The sequence below is a fragment of the Cyclopterus lumpus genome, chromosome 6 (assembly GCF_009769545.1).
Source record: "Cyclopterus lumpus isolate fCycLum1 chromosome 6, fCycLum1.pri, whole genome shotgun sequence".
Taxonomy (NCBI): Eukaryota; Metazoa; Chordata; class Actinopteri; order Perciformes; family Cyclopteridae; genus Cyclopterus; species Cyclopterus lumpus.
In genome coordinates, this window is record NC_046971.1 from 7,524,688 (window position 1) to 7,546,097 (window position 21,410).

At 41.4% G+C, this 21,410-nt stretch overlaps 1 protein-coding gene across 1 annotated transcript in view; it reads left to right on the top strand.

The window, feature by feature from the left end:
* Positions 1-21,410, top strand: part of nell2a (neural EGFL like 2a) — a 68,258-nt gene that overhangs the window by 24,448 nt on the left and 22,400 nt on the right. Inside the window, exon 13 of the mRNA XM_034535346.1 lies at positions 14,681-14,806. Coding sequence (XP_034391237.1) covers positions 14,681-14,806 — 126 coding nt within the window. The remainder of the gene's footprint in view (positions 1-14,680; positions 14,807-21,410) is intronic.

Genomic DNA, 21,410 nt, shown 5'->3' on the forward strand with positions numbered 1-21,410 from the left:
CGGCTTATTTTACACCTTTCAGAAGAAAGTGTTTTCTGCTATTCCTTTTGGAACATTAGAAAAGCCGCTTCCGTAGACTTGCTCCAGGCCCAAGGTAGATAATCCGGCACAGTGAACACAATCTTAGTTATGTGTATTTGTTCTTGCCTGACCTGACACCTGGAAGAATTCCCTCAAAAACAACTTTGTCACTTTATCACAATGTTTTCTTTAAATATTTGAGCTGCTTTTGTTAGTTTGATTGTATTTTAACCCCCCCCCAAAAAAAAATACGTACACACTGAATTGCTAAATAATGTAGACATTTGCTAAGTCCGCATGGAAACACTTTGTTGAATTAATGCTGTTATCACATAATCCTTTTGTGATGGGAGACTGTAATCCCCTCATTATTTGTGTGTCCACAACGTGCAATAACTGCTTTTCGGAACACTTTTTTTTTTTTAGCGATTAATGTTTCCCTTTTCAGTCAGTTGATCAATTTGTGATATAAAAACATGCTCAAGGGCTTTATGTTTGCATGCATAGTGTCACTATGCAGGGGGACTGAGTATAATCACGCCATCCGCCATCAGTGAGGTCATTCATTACTGAATGCAGATGTCACCACGTTGCACTTTTTTTTAAAACGTGAAACACAATGCGATTGATTATACCAGCATTGCTCTCTTTTTTAAAAACAATATTTACTTGATTGCCTGCTGAATGTCCCGCGTTACACGGTTGGAGAGCGCGCTCCACACCTCATTGAACAGGCCATTTCACGTTGATGGTGAAGCTATTAAAAACCTGCTCAAGAGTTCAAACATTCACTCACTAAATTGACGGCGCTTCGGCTCAATTCCTCTTCTCGCGTCTTGACGGCATTTTACCAGATGCATCGTTAAAAAGTGATGACTTTATCATCCCCGATGCTATCCCCGCAGTAAGATATGCAGTAAACATCATGTCGTAACTGCGTCTAATGAGCAGACGTGGCATCAAAGTTGTTCAATCTTCTGCGTAGGACCTTGACAGCCGCCTCGTCAATATACAGCTTCTTCTTGATCTTCCTTCTGCATTGTGTGTGCGTCGTTTTAGAGCATCTGTTTGTGAGTACATGTCTTTTTTTTTATCTACAGTCCACACACACACACACACAACCTGTAATACATTTTCTGTCACCTTGATCAAGATGACGCGTCAGCGTCAAACGAGCTCCAGAGATCTTTGCTACTGTATCCGCGGTGCTAAATGAACGAGTCGTAGCTCACAGCTGCTGCAGAGCTCACATTAATTTCCGGTTATGAGCAGTTGTACAGGTAATTAGAGAGTCTCAGGGAGTCTGCATAATTGAAAATATCTGTTTTGAATTAATGGGAAATTGTGCTGTTGGTTGTCGGCGATGTTCGAATGGCAAATGCTGACCTCATCTGGCATGCTGTTGTTAAACCATGATCTCTTAAAAAACATAATTCAGACAGGGGGGGGAGTAATTAACATTTACTCAGGCACGGTGCTGAAGTACAACTCTGTGGAACTTTTCTTCTATTTCATATTCATTAAATTGATCTTACTATGTATGGTACACACCACTGCATTCCAGATGTTCAGATGTCCTTGTTTTCCTACTATTTACTTTGCAGATTATGATTTTACCTACAAAACATCTGTTACTAAATATGATGCTTTGCCAAAATAATGTATTAAAGCTGCACCTCAACCAACAACTTGAAAATGCTGCTTATATATGATATCCGTACCATCTCAGTGAGCAAAACCTTACCCATACTAAAATGTTCACACGGTTAATATTAATAAATTATTTATGATGGCTTTTCATATCTATTCAACTTGTTGTTATTTTGCCCTATTAGTGCCTTTGCATATTACGCAATGTCATCCTAACAGTGATGTCGTTTTGAACCTAAAATTCTAATAAAAACAATGTGTTAAACTCTTCATAAACGTTTTGTGGTTTTGAAGTTAAGATATGTACACATTGGCAAGTGAAAAATGGCATTGTCCTGATAATGTGCTGACACATATTTGGTATGCAGCTGATCATAAACACATTGACACAAACTATTTTTGACTGAGAGATTTAGGAGACACTAGTGTGGTATATGTAGGCGTGTCTGTTTACACATTTAAAACAGTGCACGTCATTTAATCCCAACTCTATTAATTAAGCATTGGCATAACTTGGATTCAAAACCTGCATCTATATTGATATCTTTTTATAATTCAAGTAAACTATGCTGTGTTATATGATACATGGCAAAGACTAAAGTTGACAGATTGCACTAAAGTATATATATCACCTCCTGTTTCCTTCAGAATATAATTTGGCTCTAGACAAAATTAATAAGATAATGGGGGGGGGGGGGGAAGTAACTAGTAAAAAAAATAACCTTATTCAGAAAATACATTATAGACCTGTAAATCTGCCAAAGGTATCTTAAATATCCCGGTGTAATAGAAGTTACTTCAAACACTACATGGGAGCTTCCAGCAGGCATCTTTGGGTGGCCAGTAGTCCTGACACGCTCCAGGGAGACGATGTAATGAAAGAGAGAGGATTTCCAGGGAAGGCACGTTCCCCCGTTTTGAACGGCAGGAATCTATTATTGTATGATGATTGCTAATAAGCTGCCGGTCGGCAAGGCCCATCATATCAATTCATAATCTAGGGATGTATAGGAATTAAAACATCTTCTCGAATTTGCCCACCCAGATGAGACCATCATGACAATCAGTCAGGGGACATCCTGCACGAGTACTCGCTCTGAATACTCAAGAACATGTTGCTGATTAATACCTACTTCTACTTCTACAATTTGAATATGCAGGTATCATATTTGTAATGTAGTTCAGTTGTGTACCTTGCAGTGTTGCTCCTTTTACTTTAAAGCTGCACTAATCAATATTTGTACGTCATTTTTTATATATTTTATACGTCTGACTTTTAATTGTTCTTGATTCATCGCTACATTTTTGTTCCACTCCCACATTGACATTGTTTTTTGCCCAGAAATTATACTGAAAACTATGAGAAAATATTGTAATAGCATCCTTACAGCTTTTTTTATTATTATCAACGTTATCACATGGGCAATATCCAAGGACATTTAGATGGTTTATTAAGGTGGAAATAAGCATTGAGCGACGCATGCCACCACCAGTGTGAAACTAAGGACCTGTGCCTCCGACATCAACACTCTTCATCTCAAGAGCCGCCCTGACTCTCGCTATGAAATTGAAAGCCAGTGTTTGTATCACAGGCTGCACAGAGAAACCTGAAATGGACTCAATTTACTGATGGGGTTCTCTTAAAAGCAATTGATTTTATGTGTTTCTCTGTGTTTCTACTGTATGATTGTGTGTGTGTGTGTGTGTGTGTGTGTGCTTTGTGTTGAAAATGAAAGAACTGTCTTGCCAAAACATGGAGGATACATGGAGAGGGCGTCTTCATGTAATAGGTAGACTACGTCGAGATGTACAGAAAGATAAGTGAAATAGTCTGCTTTCAATTCTAGATGAGTTTCAATACAGCGGCGGCTGTGACTCCAGATGAGAAGTCCAACTAGGAGGCAATTGTGTGTGTCGAACACAGCAGAGAGATCATAAAGCAGAAAGAACGAAGCCCTCAAAGAACATATATTCTTTTTAAAAATCTGCACACGTTTTTTTTTCTTCTTCTCCCTCTTTTCAAAAGTAAAGGCAAACATCACCAAAAAAAAGCCGAGACAGATACTAGCTCTTTAAAACAATCCTAGGTCAGAGATGGGCTCAAAATAGACGATGAGATCACTTCTGTGTAAATGTTTCATAGAAGCAGCAGTAGGGAAAACTCAGGGGGATACTAGCCCTGCCTTTGTGTAAGTCTCTGTGTGTATGTGTGCAGGTGCACGTCTGTGTATGCGTGCGTTTGAGCGTGTGGGTTCTCCAACAGAAGAAGAAAAAAAAAAAAGAGCCCAGTTATTCTTAAATTCTTCCATCCTCTCCTCCTCACGACGCAGTCAGACTGAAGGCCTATTTTGCAACATGCATGCGTGTGTTTGGGACAGAATTAGACGGAGGGGCGAGCAGTGGAGAAGTGACAGACTGTGTGATTGTCTCTAAATTGAACAATCAGCATAGTTCAATGTGTTGAGATAATACTATTATTCATCTCGGCATTGTGGAGGACTGCAGACAGAGAGACATTTCCCATTGTTGTCTGGTTCTGAAATGCCCTACTTTAGAAAGTCTCCGTCAGGATTGCTCAATACGAAGGGCTGTTTGGGTGTTTTGTGTCGTATCCATGTGGGAAATGTGAAATACAAAATAATATCCTGTAAAATCGAGGAAAAAGAAAGAGACAAAGTATGCAACAAGATTTTATTTTGATATAATGTGTGGAGCGTGTTATTTTACTAACTCGCTTTTTCAGGGACCGTGAACCAAACCAAATTTAAACAAATCCATCAATAGATAAGAGTTTAATAGATAGATAGATAGATAGATAGATAGATAGATAGATAGATAGATAGATAGATAGATAGATTGATAGATAGATAGATAGATAGATAGATAGATAGATAGATAGATAGATAGATAGATAGATAGATAGATAGATAGATAGATAGATAGATAGATTGATAGATAGATAGATAGATAGATAGATAGATAAAGATAGATAGATAAAGAGAAATATAGATAGATAGATAGATAGATAGATAGATAGATAGATAAAGAGAAATATAGATAGATAGATAGATAGATAGATAGATAGATAAAGAGAAATATAGATAGATAGATAGATAAAGAGAAATATAGATAGATAGATAGATAGATAGATAGATAGATAGATAGATAGATAGATAAAGAGAAATATAGATAGATAGATAGATAAAGAGAAATATAGATAGATAGATAGATAGATAGATAGATAGATAGATAGATAGATAGATAGATAGATAGATAGATAAAGATAGATAGATAAAGAGAAATATAGATAGATAGATAGATAGATAGATAGATAGATAGATAGATAGATAGATAGATAGATAGATAGATAGATAGATAGATAGATAGATTTATGCCTCCACAGTTCAATGGAGTTGAATGGAATAGTGTTTGTGGTGTTACTTTTTAGGCTGATTGGTCCACTCGTATGTTAAATTATCTGATGACAAACAGATACACAAGCGCATGCACACAGACACACATACACACACACACACACACACACACGCACACACAAACACACACACACGCACACACACACACACACACACACACACACACAAGCACATGATCTCCCTGCGGGCTGACACCTGGTGGAGTTAACTACAGTGCCTATGTTCATTGTAATGAAGGAACATGTCAGCCAGCGCGTCGCCTGTGTGTGGAGCTCAGTGGAGTGTTTTTTAATAGATTTTGGACCACAATGGAGTTTTATGGCACAGATGAACAAGTCAAATCAGGCTTTGGCTTTTCAGGTAATACTTGTTAGAAGGATCAAGTCATTGTTGGTTTTGGATTAGTCTTAACATTCAAAGAAAATTGAGGAAGGATTGAAAAGAAGTCTAGCTTGCTTGCACACAGAGTGAGGTTTGTATCGCCTGTAAGCCACGGCTGTGTGTGCGTGTGTGCGTGTGTGTGTGTGTGTGTGTGTGTGTCTTTGTGTGTGTGTCTTTGTGTCAGCATACCGTGTGTGAACATAGACCGATCCGATTGCCACTGCTGTCTTTTGAATGTCACAAGGTGGGAGCAGGCTAATTGGCACTGACTGAAGAGCACGGCCTCCTCCAAAACCAAATCACTGCCGAGATGCCACCCCCAACCCCAACCCCACCCCGCACACACAAACACACACTGGGATGAATCACACGCACGTATATAAACACGCGGTCAAACACACACACATTCTGACTGGCTGCGTGTGTTTATACACACCTCACCTCTGTGACCCCGCTGAAATGTCACACAAGACAGACAATCCCGCCGTCATCCAGACGGTCCCCTCCAGTGTAAATAACAGTATCTGATTACTGCTTCACCAATATCCTTCAAATGCCACGAGGCAGACATCTCCTCTCGACTCCTTTTCCTTGATGGGATCACACTTAGTTAACTGTCTGCTCTTCACTCGGAAAGGAATTTTCTTCTTCACATCCATGACGGCTGGACGATAAGGCCGTTGCACGCTTTATGTTATGATAAAAGTTGACACAAGACCAAAGTACATTTGCTCAAGTACAGCTCTTAAGTACAAATCTCAGGTATTTGCAATGTAGCAATTGTTCCATTGTGGTATTTTTTTTTTACTTCAGTGAAGAATCCAAATATTCTTTTCTTTTTGTTTATTGCTCGATTACTATGAATACATTATTATTACAACGTCTCGTCAATTCATCAAGATGTGTACAACCCAATCCGATTTAATTTCTATAAAGTAAAACTAGTTGAGCTCTTTAATTGATGGTTAACCTCTCCCAGCTATTTTCTTGCATTCCACACAGTAAGAAACAGGAAACGAAAATTATGAAATAATTAATTAAACGATTAAAAGATATCACCTCGACTGAGTTTTATTTGAATTAATATCCTGCTCTAGATATCCTCAAAAAAGTCAATAGAGATGTCGATGACAGGAGGCCAGGCAATTTTATATACGAAACACATTTAATTACAAGTAAAGCCAGTTTGCTTTACATCAAAATGCATGAGCAATGAGAAGTGTCATTAAAGAAAGACAATGCAAAAATAACAAAAGAAGAGGGAAAAAATACATAGCAACACATACATCATTGAACTAAACGTGATCCTGTCATGGCTAAGAAAGTTTATTTGTACAACATGCAAAGCATCTTAAGCAAAGAAATAAAGGCGCAAGGCAATATAAAAACCCAGCATAAAAAGATATTCGTAATAGAATTAAAAAAGAAGATTTTCTTTCAGTACAAATAGATAGACGTTGCCGGTGCTGCGTGTTACTCATCGTCTAGACTTCTGGTCTAGAGACTGCTCATGGTCCATGGCGAGTGATGGATAATGATGCTCTATCAATTTAACGCGTGCTGGAAACTCTTTCCCAGTTTATTGAAAGCCGTGACGGAGAGCGAAATCCCATTCACACGGCAGTTTGCTCTATATGGGATGCAGCAGGCTTCATTTAAGGCGCGCCAAATCGAAGTGTGCTAAGTGCATGTTTAATGTGACATATGGACACACACGCGCACACACACACACATACACACACACACACACACACAAACGCTCGGCGCAGTCATTAAAGGGCTGCTAGATGTTTGCAGAGAAGGATCCACGAGGGGGTTTTCAGTTTGGGTGGAACTTTATGTGGAAATTATCAGGCTGTCATGTGTCAAAGAGTTGTGTGCACACCATGACAAGAAACAACTAGTAACACACTTTTATTGCAATGCCACCAACAGACACACACAAACACACACAAAAGCACCTCCTTTTCCACCTTTTCCTTATTTGATGTTCATTGTTCTAAGTCAGGAAGCAGACTTCTAAGTGTTCACAGTGATTGATCACAGTGTGAGTGTCTGGTATTTAGACAATGACGGGGCTCTCAGTATGCAAATTGTCACTCTTGCTGCTTCCTAATGGGATTCTTTCCACTCAGTCATCTTAATTGGCTCCTGCTTCTGCCCAAATTGGCAGTGAGGTTTTGCACATTTGTTTGGGGTCTTTGTGAGGCCGTTTATTTTTTGAAGTGATTGTTCAATTTGGTAAGTTGAAAACATGCCGAAAACATGCATTTCGTGTTTAGGTAACGACTAGGGAAATAAACTATGCAACATGTCAAAGAAACCCATTTTGAGCTGTTGGTTATTTCACACAAAAATGATAATAGCGTCAAAGGATTTCTACAATAAAGGATCAATCTGATTTAAAAAAACAGCTACACATTTGTTATTTAAAGCCATTTTCTTCTGAATGTAGGAAAGTATGTGAGTAATTTCGCTGTTTTTCCCAGACACACCCTAAATGCAACTTGGAGCCACACAATATGCTAATAGTCCTAAATGTGTACTTCCTCAGCAAATAGAAAAAAAGAAAGTTAAATGAATCATCTAAAAATTGGATTCAGATTTGTTGCAACTCTAATTGAATCCTTTGATTTCTGTGTGTAGTATCCCTGTTTCAAATGATTACAGTTGAATATTAAAGAACCAGTTTGGGGAAAAAAGCTTCTTTGCTTCAATACCACACTTGTATCTATCTGTCCGTTAAATGAAGCTATAGCCAGCTTATTTCAGCTGCATAATGACAGTAAACAGCAAGCATGGCTCCACCAGCACCTCTAAATCTCATTAGAGTGGCCTCAATGTGACACATCCAGGAAGTCACTCTGCCTGGCCAAGAAAAATACATTTTCAGGCTTTCAGTCTTCCTGCTGAATTAAACTAACCATCTCCTGGTTGTATAGCTTCATATGTACCTCACCCACATGAGAACGTTATCGATCTTCTCATCTTACTCCTGAACTATTCTTTTAAAGTGCTATTAAAGCCACTACATGTGTAGTGTGTATACATTTCCACCTTTAGCTGCAGTCATATTATCAAGATACGATTCTTGGGACACTAAAAACAAGGGCTTAAAGCAACACATGTACTGCATACATTTTTACTAGTATTGTTCCATTATTCCAAGAAATGTATTTCAAAGACTTGAAAATCACATACAAATTCAACACGTAAAAAGCCATAAACTGTAACTCACTCCCTTAAAAGCCAAAGAGGCGTCCAGTAACAGTCTCCGTCACCTTGCTCCACCCATTACAAGCCGAGGCCAACAGTGGAGATTATTTGCTGAGTGGGCCACTATTCGGCCAGCAGGGACAACAATTGTTTGTCTCTTTGCTCTTTCCTCTCACTGCTATCTGTCCATGAGGGAACTGGCTGCTGAAGAATATCAGACAGTGTTTTGGCAAACCTCGCCCCTCTGCCGTTTTATTGAAAACCATCTGCTCGAGTAAGCGTGCGGGGTTAGGGGAGGGATGGATAGATGAGAAAAAGACAGAATGAAAGAGCGATAAAGAGAACGAGAGAGACCACTGGTGGAACGGCACACATCCGAGTGTCTTTGTAGGACATCCAGACACAATGCCAGCGCTATCTCCCGACTCCCAGACCGCGGTGTACTGCAGTATGAAACACAGATAGTGAGGACGCTCCCTTTTAGGAACTACAAGCAATAAGCCCATATTCCCTTTTTTTATAGTTAGAAATATCAATGAAGCGTCACAACCTCCAACGATAGAACAAAAGTTGGCATGTATAGCATTCATTTTAATATACGCAGATGGATGAATAGCTCTACATGCCAGGTTGTCATACATTAGGTCCAACAGCACTAGAGGCCGTCTAATTGCAAGGATTTATTTCAACGGTTAATATTATAACATAACCGAGTGCAGATCACTTGCTTATTATCATTTTTACCTGATTGGGATTAGGACAGAGTTAAACGATGCTTCAGTTGTTTATTAAAAAGCTACAGCTCCCATAATGGTATTTTTTCTTCAGTGCAGCAGCATATTATATGTTTCTTTAGCAATATTCTTTATCATTATGTTCGCCCGTTTGGATTACGACAAGCAGAAGGCCTTCAGTTTGCTACGGTGATGCAGTGACATCACCGCTTGATGTCGTAACAGGGATAACACAAAGCGCTTTTGACCACACCCATCAGGGATACACAGCGTGGGGTCAGAAATGCAGGGTGTGCCGGAACCTGTGTAGAGAGAGAAAGAGATTGGAAATCTAATATTAGTCATCACGTTTTAAAAAACGTGTGTTGTACTGCTGACTTTTTAGTGATATTAAAAATGCTGGTGTGATTTAGAATGAGGTAGCTGTAGCTTGCTCTGGTTTTTGTCTGACAGCACAAACTAAAAGCCCTCCCTCGTTATGCATAACAAGGACGTTTTCTGTCACAAAGTTACCCGCCTTCCTCAAGTATGACTGCTATTGATTCAGTAGTTGAGAAAGCCTTTTTTCCATCCATCTATTGTGGCTAAAGATTAACCCAAAGCACTCCATTCGGCAATTGAAAGCCGCTGCTGACTCTTAGCCAGCCTTCTTTGCTTGGCGCATCACATGTGTCCATGTGACAGGCCAATCAAGAAAATGGAGTGCGTTAATGGAGACGGAGATGGCCGCTCTCCCCCCATGCAATGCCCCTCATCATCTCACCTCCTAACATATTGTTTTAGCAAATGTAACAGCTGTCACTGGTGGTGGGATGGATGGTGTCTTACAGCTAATAGGCTCTAAATCAAAGCCGCAGCGCGGACGGCCAATCACAAAGCGGGAGAGCTGTCAACTTAGACCTCCGCTCAAGGTTACCGTTGCGACCGCGGACGGACTGAATGTGTTCTCTTACCGCCTGTTTCTTTCGCCACAGTTAATACCTTCCACTGCTTTCTCTCCTCTTCTGTTCCTCCGCCATCTAAATCTCAATTGTTTACTATCTTCCACTTTTTCTTCACACTGGCTCTTTCTCACTCCACATCTTTCTCTGTTTAATCCACTACTTTGCCTTCCCTTTTCTCTTCACCCCACTCTGTCCTCCCTCTGTATCTCTCTCCATTTCACTATCTCAGTCATTCGCCCTCTCCCCGGCTGTCTCATCTCCCAGTCGAGCTCTACAGTGAAGCTTGTCGTGACTCTGTCTTTGTCTCTTATTCAGTTCTCCTCCTCACCTGCCCTACTTGCTGCCCTTTCCCTCTCCTCTTCCATTTTCTCCCAACCTTCTCTACATCTCTGTCACAGGGTTTAATTAGTCTCCATTCATTTAGTGAAGGACACGTGTACTTTCGTGGCCATTGTCTGTCTGTCACATTTATCCATAAAGCTTTTGAATAGCAGGAGGCAGCAAGTATTGATAAAACTGTGAAAGGAAGAAGACCAAGGTAATGTGAATGCAGTTGTAGGCAGGTGCACAGCTCTTAGTTTATGTGTTGTTGGGCGGTTCTCTATCCAAGGACATGCAAGCCGAGTGAATGCCAATGCAAATCTATTGAAATTCAATTTCAAGTGCTCTTCGCAAAAGCACCTGGCACAGAACATATTCAGGGGTGAATGTCCTCTTACGCGCTTCAGACACTGAATACCGTGAATGAATAATAAATATGTCAATTGTCAAGGACTATGGGCCTTGTCTCTCAAAAAGTGTCCGTGTTTGACCTGTGCTATCAACAGGAACAAGGCCTTGGAGCTCGTTACACAGCCGGGTTTGTTTCGATCAACTTGGATTTGCATCGACTTGCATTTGGTTGCATCACATTATCAAGATGATTTTGTTTACCCTGGCAAGTGCGTCTTCTGTCTAATGGTTTGGCATGCAGTTTAGAACCCAGGAATAGATGTTGCTAAGGCAACAGCTAATATGGATCCAAATATGGAATCATGAGAGAGAAAGAAAGAAATACAATCTAATAAATGAGATTCTTAAAGCTACACTAACTGAGTTTTAATTACTCGGATGCCGAAAGCCTTTAAAGCAATCTCATGGAAACACAGCCCTGATAGAGCATCGGCGTGGCAAGTTGTTTGCTAACACGTTAGCAAACAATTGCCCACATAACATATCCAGCAGAGACGGAGCAACATTAGCATTAGCTTGTTCCAGACCTTTGAATTGCCACCCACAGATTTGTTCAGCGATCCAGATACAGTAGATCCGGTGGTGTGCCCATTGATGGTTTAATCTAATCAAAGCTAAAGGATAGAGAATGAGAACGATATCTTCTTACATAGATAAGTAGCTCTCCATCAACAGCGCTGCATTTTAGAGAAATAACTCTTCAATCAACACATTTCTGTGAAAAAATGCTCTTTGCAACCACAACTGCAACTTCAGGTCACAGACAATGCATTGACATTGGTGGGACAGACATGCCACTCTCTTCTGATTGGTTAGTGCAACAACATGGAACGCAATTCAGTCCAATAACAGGCTACATGAGCACCCCATTAGAGTTGTATTTCCTGCCACTTGATGTCTATTTGGTTGCATTTTAGGTCTTGTTTGGGTCACCAAAGACAAGTGTTTCCCTTGCTCTACTCCACTTTCTTCACTAGTCACTTATTTACTTCCGCTTTCCTTTGTTTTATGTTTGGCGGAGGAGATACACACTGTTTTATCTGGAAACCAAATACGATTTTATAAACGGGGAGTCGTGAGACTCAAGTGTGTTTACCACAAGTGTCTTAGCACAAAGCTGAATTGAGCTGCAGAGTTGGGTGGGCGCTATGGTAACTACCTTTTCACATGAAACAGTCAGTGTCCATTGGGACTCCGTTCAGATATTCTGGCTGATTCGACCTGTGGTCAGGTTTAAATTGGATGGAGCTTTGCTTTGAATTATTTGAGAACACCGAACTCAGTGTAGACTACTAATTATCGGGGAAATCGAGGAAAAAGAAAATGCCAAGCTGGAATTGCACCGATAATCTAATGAATGGTGAGCAGGCCCTCTAACCACTTGACCACAGAGGTCATAAGGAAGCAGATTGTCTGACTTTACCAGGTGCAACAGGAGAGTGAGAGTTGATGCATGGTCTGTGTTCAGCCACACACACCTGAGTAGATGTCCAATCAGGCAAGATGAGCGAAAAAGTGTAGGTGGTTTACTATAACAAATACTGTATAAAGGGACACCAGAAACACATGACACACACCTACACGCACACACACACACACACACACACACACACACACACACACACACACACACACACACACACACACACACACACACACACACACACACACACACACACACACAAGGGCTTGGACACCCGTGCACAGGTGTTTTCACTTATTATGCCTGATTAGACCTCTTTGTCAGAACTGTGTGATAAGGTACTGACTATGCTTGATTGTTTGGTGACCCCATGTAAGTCCCAGCAAACCTTTGCCCAACTGAGCCTCGGTGTATAATCAGCCGGTATAATTGAAAACACCTGCGTGCAGTGTGCAGCGCGAGTCTTTTTTCGATTAACTTTGCCAGTGGCGTGATTCTTCCTCTACACACACTCTCTATTTACAGCTTATGCAATTTAAAGTATGCTCAAGCACACTGATGAGCTGAATGACCGGAAACAAGACGGGAGCAGAGCAGTGGAGCCGCTGTGTGGAGTGCTTTACTTTGTATAGATTGGAAATTGAGTGGCGCAACCTTTAGTGCTTCAGCGCCCGCCTCTCCTGGACCTTCTGCTTTTCGACCTCTGTCTCCCTCTGATGAAGACAAATAGCCCTTTCCCCACTGGCTGCATGGAAGCTTTAAGCAACCTTCTTCAGCGAGAACCAACTCGGGCATGAGGGGGTTCCCAGGATGTGAAAGACACCCGAACTAAGCCGCGGTATAATGCGGGGGGGATGTCACCGTAACATTGCTGTGCAGGTAGTCTGCGTGATAAAAAGAGTGCCCTCACAAAAATAACGTTTGTGTTGACACAAGCAATTATTAAGGTAACAAATGAGTAATTCAGTTGATTATGTAAAACATCTTTAACACAGGAAACTAATATTCAACTAACTTTTAAGCCTGGCTAAAATCATTGTAACCATGGCGATAAAGCTCCCTAAATCCTTGACGAAGTAGTTATAATAACCCAGGCCATGAGCTCTCGCTAATCTAACCAAACCTTAACCATAGCATTATCATCATATCATCATATCGGGAGATCATAAAACAAATGTATTTATCTGTGATTTGTACTGATTTTGGAAGGCACAAACAAATGATGTTGTCCTGCTGCTGGAGGGCTTGTTGTGAAAATCAGTCATACAAAGCCGGATCATTTCTTTTACAAGAAATCTGCAGTGACTACATGTTAATGTCGTCTTATCTGTAATTATAATTTAATGAATGCCAAAGTCAATTATGGCCCGCTCCATCGTCTTTGATGAATTCAGGAAGCTCCCGAACAACAACAACCAACTTTGTAGAACCCAGCAAGACAATAAGCTCCAGTCGGCTAATTTATATCTGTAATCAGCTGGTGCAACAACAACAAACATGCACATCGACACATGTGATAAATAGGCTTAATGTTTGTCACATCAGAATATTTTAAACAAATTACAACTTTTTACTGTACAATTAACTTCAGCCTCTCCTTTTCCTCATCGTCATCTGTCCCTTTAAAACATTTTAACACTGTCAGCTGAAGTACAAAAATATTATTTGGTGGCTGTCTTCCAAATGTATTCAGGCCGTCACCTGAAGTGAGTCCTAACTTTCATTCCACAGCAATTCTGGACTCCCACTCCTCTCTCCAAGTTACCAGGAAGCATGGTGCTGTATATCATGGGATGCTCTTGTGTCACGGTGTAGAGAATATTATGCAACATCAAAATGTTGCACACAATGTCAACAATACAACATATTACCGTTGCCTTCATAACGAGGCCTTTATCAACATGTGTCTAGAGGGAAAGCTGATGAAGCTATTTAACGTCACTCAGCTAAAGAGGTTTTGAAGAATATGGAGCAAATCAAAATCGACCATTAGGCTCTGAAGTTGAGGTTTGAGGCTTGAGCTATCAATGCAGCATCCTGATTAATAGCATGGTTAGTAAGTAAGTTGCACTTGATTGCGACCTTAAAGCAAACCACGTCTAAACCAGCTTTGTGCTCTCTCTTTGTCTCTTGTTTTCTCCTCAGATATTGACGAGTGCGCTGAGGGGAAGCACTACTGCAGGGAGAACACCATGTGCGTTAACACCCCCGGCTCCTTCATGTGCATCTGCCATACGGGCTACATCAGGATCGATGACTATTCCTGCACAGGTGAGTTCCTCCGCTGACCTTTTGGCGAGCTGGAATCAAGTGGAGACAACACTCTTTTTTTTTTTTTTGTCTTCCCGGCTTTTGTGAGCTTCAGCTTCCGCAGCGACCATTTTGTGCAAGAGAGTCGCCGGCGGACTTGAAGTATATACACGAATAAGTTGTGTGTCGTATGGGTGTGGAGACGAGGAGAGACATGCAAGTGTGAACAGATGCAATAGGAAGATATGCCCTCACTGCAGGTGTCTACTGCACTTGGCTTTTTAAAGCACTTATTTACCTATGGTAGGTTACTGCCAGATGGAAATGATTTAATTAGCGCCTTTAGTCATACACTAGAGGATGATGTTTGATTTCATTATGATAAATTCTGCAGCCAAGAGACGCACAGACGTCGAGAGACAGAGAGAGGAAGAGGCAGCCACACATCCAGTTATAAACATAGTGAGTTATCAGAGTGCAGTGTGAGACAGAGTAAGGAAGCCGTGTAATAGAAAAAAAGCATGCTACGACAGAGAGACATGGTTATCGTACAACACCTGGAGAACACACTGTGAATCTTAGCCGCGTGCTCCGCCTCCTCTCCCTTTTTTCTGTTCGTCATTAGCCGCCTTCTTGGACACACTCGTCTGGGAATCTGTCACCCGATAATGATGCACGGTCTGTTTATTCGGTGTGCGTCGGGATGAATGTCTCAGTTTGGTTTTCTCCTTTTGGATTTGCTCTGATTACTAGCGTCGCATTAACACGCACACACAAATCAATAACAGCCACTACTTTGTGATTCAGCATGAGCTGGCAATAGAGAAAAAAAAACATTTAGCGGTGAGAGAAAGGGTTGAATCCACTTTGGGTTGCATTTGATTTTTGTAGATTACCAAGCACATCTATCTCCCTGCTTTGTCAAAGATGTTGATTTGTCAAATATTTATTCGGTCGACAAAGTACTAATATGAATCTCCAAACTCTATTATTAGTTTTGAGATAAGCCAGTTGTATGTTATCTGATATATTTGCAACTGTGAGCTTTTCAAACGCGATTCCCTATGCTTTGAAAATTTTAAGAAAAAAAAAATAGATTAACTTCAGGCCTCTTTGGAAGTGTACAAGCGTGTGTGGACTTACCACCGTGTGTGTGTGTGTGTGTGTGTGTGTGTGTGTGTGTGTGTGAGAGTGGACAGCCTCCGTCTGGTGTGTGAATGCACTGTGTGATAAGGAGGAAGAAAGCCACTGAGAACCTGAGAAACAGAGGGACTAAGTGGAGGCGGCAGACCCATTTGTTTCTGATCAAAGTCAAAACCAAAGTCTTTTTCAAAAAGCAAACCAAATCAATCTAAAATAATTGTGTGGACGATTCACGGCCTTTGTTCTCTGTCTGTGTTGTGGGTGATTGTGGAAGTAGCCCCGCTTGTTCATAATAGCTTCTTCCAGTTTGTCATCAGGCTCGGGTAGAAAAACAAATGTGTATCTGTATGAGAGAAAAGCCCCATGTTCATCTTCCTGATTGATCAGGACAATTGGCTAAAACACACCTCATGCTATTGTTTTGGTATTCAAAATCAGCCTACATCTGTGGTTTTGACAGAATATCGTTTTTTTTTAATGATTTCTATTTTTGATATTTTATGCCTTTTAATAAAGAGCAATAGTGGAAAGATCATAATAATAATAATAATAATAATAATAATAATAATAATAATAGTGTATCCTTTATTACAAAATGCAAAAGAGTTGCAACCATGGGGTCACTGGGGTTGGAACCATGACTATTTGACAGGAAACACAGAATGACTTTGTAAAGATATTGTAAAGCGACCTGTAGCACAGCGTCTGATTAAAGTTATGGCTTTATGATAATGCCAACTGCAGGACCACACGTAGGGTAAGTTACATCACATATCTGAGTCAGTCATCCTTCCATAATGTAATGTCTCCATCCTTCATCTATAATAACCCAATAATATCCTTTCATACATTCGCCTCATTCCTCACCAGTTGTTTGCAGCTTATGAAGCACGTTGCTAAGTAGCTCCCCGTGTGCATCATCTCCGAGGAGGAGGGACCGTGCAACATTTCCTCAGTGTCAGTAATTAAAAAAGCAATTTGCTCCAATGCAAACTGATTCAGAGGCAGCGGAGTGGAGGGGCCGGCCGCCGCCTGCGCCGGAGGCTTTAGGCCCACAGCCTTCCTGCCGTGCCACTGGAGTTTGAAATAAAGCCTCAAGACTCAGCAACGCAACGAACAGCCGGTGAAAACTCCCATTTCCTGCTACATCTGGGACCCCCGTAGAGCTTCCATCTTCCCCTGTCAATAGAAATCAGGAAATAATAGAGCATAGTTATAAGGATTTGAGACTTGTGTCTTTTTATGAGCCGGCTTTTGAAAAGCATAAACAAGTCAGCACTGAGCTTGAGGAAAGGATATTTCATCCCCTTTCATGTGCTCTTGTGATTTATTCAGAGAAAGAAACCCTCCTTGCTTACTCAGTCGTTTCCATATTGTCTTTAGCAGCCACTGTACCTTATGTGATTTCACTCACCGTGTTCTCTCTAATCTTCTGAGCTGCGGGCAAATTTTATTGTTTTACTCATTTGTCTTTCTTCCACTGTGTGCTCATTCCTGTGATTCACAATGAAGATTAATGCCCTCAAACCCGGTGGATTAAACTATGTCACTAGATTTTATGTACTTTCCTATTAAAATGCCTTTAAGTCACTGTGGTGGAATACACAGCTACGCGTCTCCTTATAAAAGTCAATTTGTGTGATTAAACCAAGGCTTATGCAGTGGCTTGACGTAATGACTTTTTCCCTGCTTCAGTCAAATTGCCATCGCAGTCTCCCGACGGAGTTATTCGACTATCAGCTCCACCTCAGCCGGCATCACATACAGCTCGATACTACAGCCACACATCACCTCTCAACCTGACAGGAATGATGGACAACATGTATAAAAATGGCACACTCACCAGGTTGCTTGTTCTCATACGTGTTAATATGACAGTTTATTGTTACCTCTCTTTCTCTGGAGGCAGCAATTGACAATAATTAAAGGGAAGGTGCTAAGCTCGTAGCTGCAGGAATCTACTGTTTATTAATAGCGATTGAACATCTGCCTCTGTTTAAAAAGAGTCCAAAGGGAGTGCTGATTCCACTAAGTTGCCCGGAAGAAATATTGCAGCTGTGGAAGGAAACATTAAACCGCCCTCTTCAGTACCTATTGACATTGTACATTCGCATGATGTACGAGCATCTTTATCATCCTCAATGGCTTTCACCAATTAACAAGTCGCAAATTCAGCAGAAACAATGTCCCAGTATTGATGTCCCATATTTCCAAATGCATTACAGTGTCGTATGAGAACCCGTCTGCCCGGTAAAGAGGATTAAGTTGACTAGTTCATTTCATGGCTCGTGTGTTTATGTGTAGGATAGTGGATTAAAGGACTGATCCGCAGATTTAAGCCCGGACAAACTGCATGGAGCCCGATATTTCTCCTCGGCTTGTCAGGGGGTCAGCGAGCTCAGACAGAAGTCTGTATTTTACATCAAGACCACCTGCAGCGAGAGGGGTGGCAGGTCCAGATCCCAGCTGGTGGTAGACCGGGAACACGTGGACTTCATGTACTTGTTTAAATTATATGTATGTCCAGGCACGCCACGGGTTCTAGTGGAGCCTTTAGCGAAAGAAACATCCTAAACTTTCTTTTGCCCCCTTCTTTGACTCACACTTTATCCTCGATCTTGAAGGTCAAGATTCCTCCTCTTTCCTCCCCTTCTTCCTACTCTTCGTCTTTTCCCCAAAGAGCCCGAGGTGCTGCTTGCTCTGTGAGATTAGCAGCTAATCCATGAAAGGTAGCGGATTGGTTGTCCTTTGAATGTTATTACAGAAGGCTGTCCTGAGGTGTGCGTATATGGTAGGCGTGCATGTGCATGCGTGCGCTTGTGTGTACGCAGGGTGTGTGTCCTTGTTCTAATCCTGTGATAACCAGACCTGGGCCCCTGAGGCAGAGGCATGGAGGGAGGGCTGGCCGCAGAAGGGGATGAAAGGATGGACAGGGGCCAAAGGTGGAGCAGGGGGGTTGACAACAACAGAGATCAGAAAAGAAGACTTTCAGCCTGACCACTCAGGTGGGGGTCGGATAAACAGAGTTTTGTGCCTCTTTTTCCGTTTTTCGGCTCTGATTTAAGCGTTGCATGGGCAGTCGGACTTTAATTGCAGCTGATAGGAAGTTAATGCTGCTAAAGATTTGGCATTAAAAAAGGTGTTCCTTGGAGTTTTCTTGTAAACAAACATTTTTTTTCTGACCAAAACCCATTATGTGTATCCTTGATGTCTAATAAACAGGTTAAATGGATGTTCTCTTTGCAGAGCCAGTTCGAGGACAAAAACAACAACCTGCATTGTTTATATCCATTTTACGAGTTTTGAAGCTTTCTTCGTACTTTCCTTCATTGGCACATCGCTAAATGTCTTGATGCGTTACCGCCACCAACTGTCCGAGTGAAAACAACAGCTGGATTTTGCATCGCTTGTCCAGACAATCAGAATTTTATGCACTGCAATCTGTCACCGTGTTGCGCTTTAGTATCATTTCCCATCCTCTTTGTCGCCCTTACAGACTAGTTTCCCCTGACAAAGGTATCACGAGAGCCTCGTCCGTTACAGGCTTTGTATATGTGAAGTTCAAGTCGAGGCTGCGGTGTTTTCAGGAAAAGCAGCCTGAGGTCAGACCTCGCTGAGGCTGCTGTTGTTTTGGCAGAAGGTGGAAGGAGTCGAGCAGGAGGAGAAACAGCTATGCTCCGGAGAGAGATCCCTGGTGACAAACTGTTCATAATTGATTGTTTATCTGTCAGCAAGCCCGAGCAGCAGCAGTCAGCGAGGAAATACCTGTCTCACACACACACACACACACACACACACACACACACACACACACAGAACACCTGGCGGCTCTGCTGCCGTGTCTGTCCAGACTGACGGCTGGCTGTTCCCTTGCTCTGGCAGATGTGACCTTGCGAAGAAGAGAAGAAGAAAAAAAAAGGACCATATTCTCTTTCCTCTCCCCTGTGCCCTCCTTACTGTCTTTATATACCCATGAGCCGACTTTAATTCTGCCCAACGGCAGGCGGGAGTGCGATGCAGCGACAGGAGCCGAGCAGCGGGCCCTCCTAAGTGCCCTTCAATCCATCTCACACCACACACATACATCACACCCTCGATGGCGGAGCTCATCACAATGTCACTTTCAATTTGGATGAGCCCACGGTCTGTTCAGGAGATATAATGGATTGGAGGATGGCAGGGAAATAGATGATGCGGCTCAGGTCTCCTGCAACAAGCATTCGCATTCCTGATCCGCACGCTCTTTCAGGTGCCTTCTTTCAGTCCTCGAACGTGCATGCATTTAAGAAGCCCCAAGTTGTGGGAAATGTACCAATATGTATGTACTGCATACAAAACATATTGCATCTCTGTGGTTGAGCAAGGCTCCTGAGATCTGCTTAATGTCTGAACAAAATGTGCGAGAGGAAATGGAGTAGAATGTATTTCATTTCCCTGCCAGGCGCAGTGTGGCCAAGAAATTCCATTAAATAATGCGAAAGAGTGCCAGCCGCTGTTCCCAGATTAACAGTGAAATCTTTCTCTTCGTGTTTTTCCAAGAGTTTTAACCTTTTCTAAGAGCTTCACTTGACTGCGTGTCCTTTGAAAGTTCTCCCCGCACTGTAAACACATGGTAATACGAAATGGGGAGAAGAAAAATGAATTACTAAATGTTTTCCAAATACTTTAGTCCATTTTGGGTCCTGATGGGATACAGAGCTTTTACACAAGATAGATTTCCGAAGGTTAAAACAAGTCCAGAAAGTTTTCCTGCACTTCAGCTGACGTGGTGCTCGGTATATCAGAAAGCATTCTTTATGTGAATCTCCAAACACGTCATAGTCAAGTATTTTTTTATTCTTTCGTGTGTCTCAGAGGGATAACGATCTGCCGTTGTGATTAAACATTCAATGATTTACAATTATTCACCTGTTTAGTTTACATTTTGAGCCAGCATCGGAAGAGAATTTCCATCCCTTTTGCAGTGAGCGTATCTTGGTTGCATCAGGCACTTAAAAAAATCAAAACATATGAGACATCTCACCACGGAAACAAACATGGACGCCCCAAAATGAGGCCAGGATGGTTCAGTAAGTCAGAGCACTCACGTTTGAAACACAGCAACGGAGTTGGTAACAGAAATCCACAGGAATCAGATCATGTTTTTCATGACAATAACATTTGAGGAACACTTCTTCTGCTCTGATCATAAAAATATAAGAAAACATCTCCCTCGCAGCTTAAATAAGCTTATATAATACTCCTTATAATAAACCTTTTTGTTCCCTTCTGTACAAAATGGCAATTACGTGTGAGAGTCTTTATCATTCATTACACTTCTGTATTTTAAAGGTAACACAAGATATGGGATGTATAATGACAAGAAGACCACTTAAAAAATGAAGTTTGATTCACCATTAGCAACCTGTGGCCTTAATGCTCTACTTTCCATTATTTGGGTTGCATTATCCATCCTGCATGAGGATATTATGGGAACAAAGAC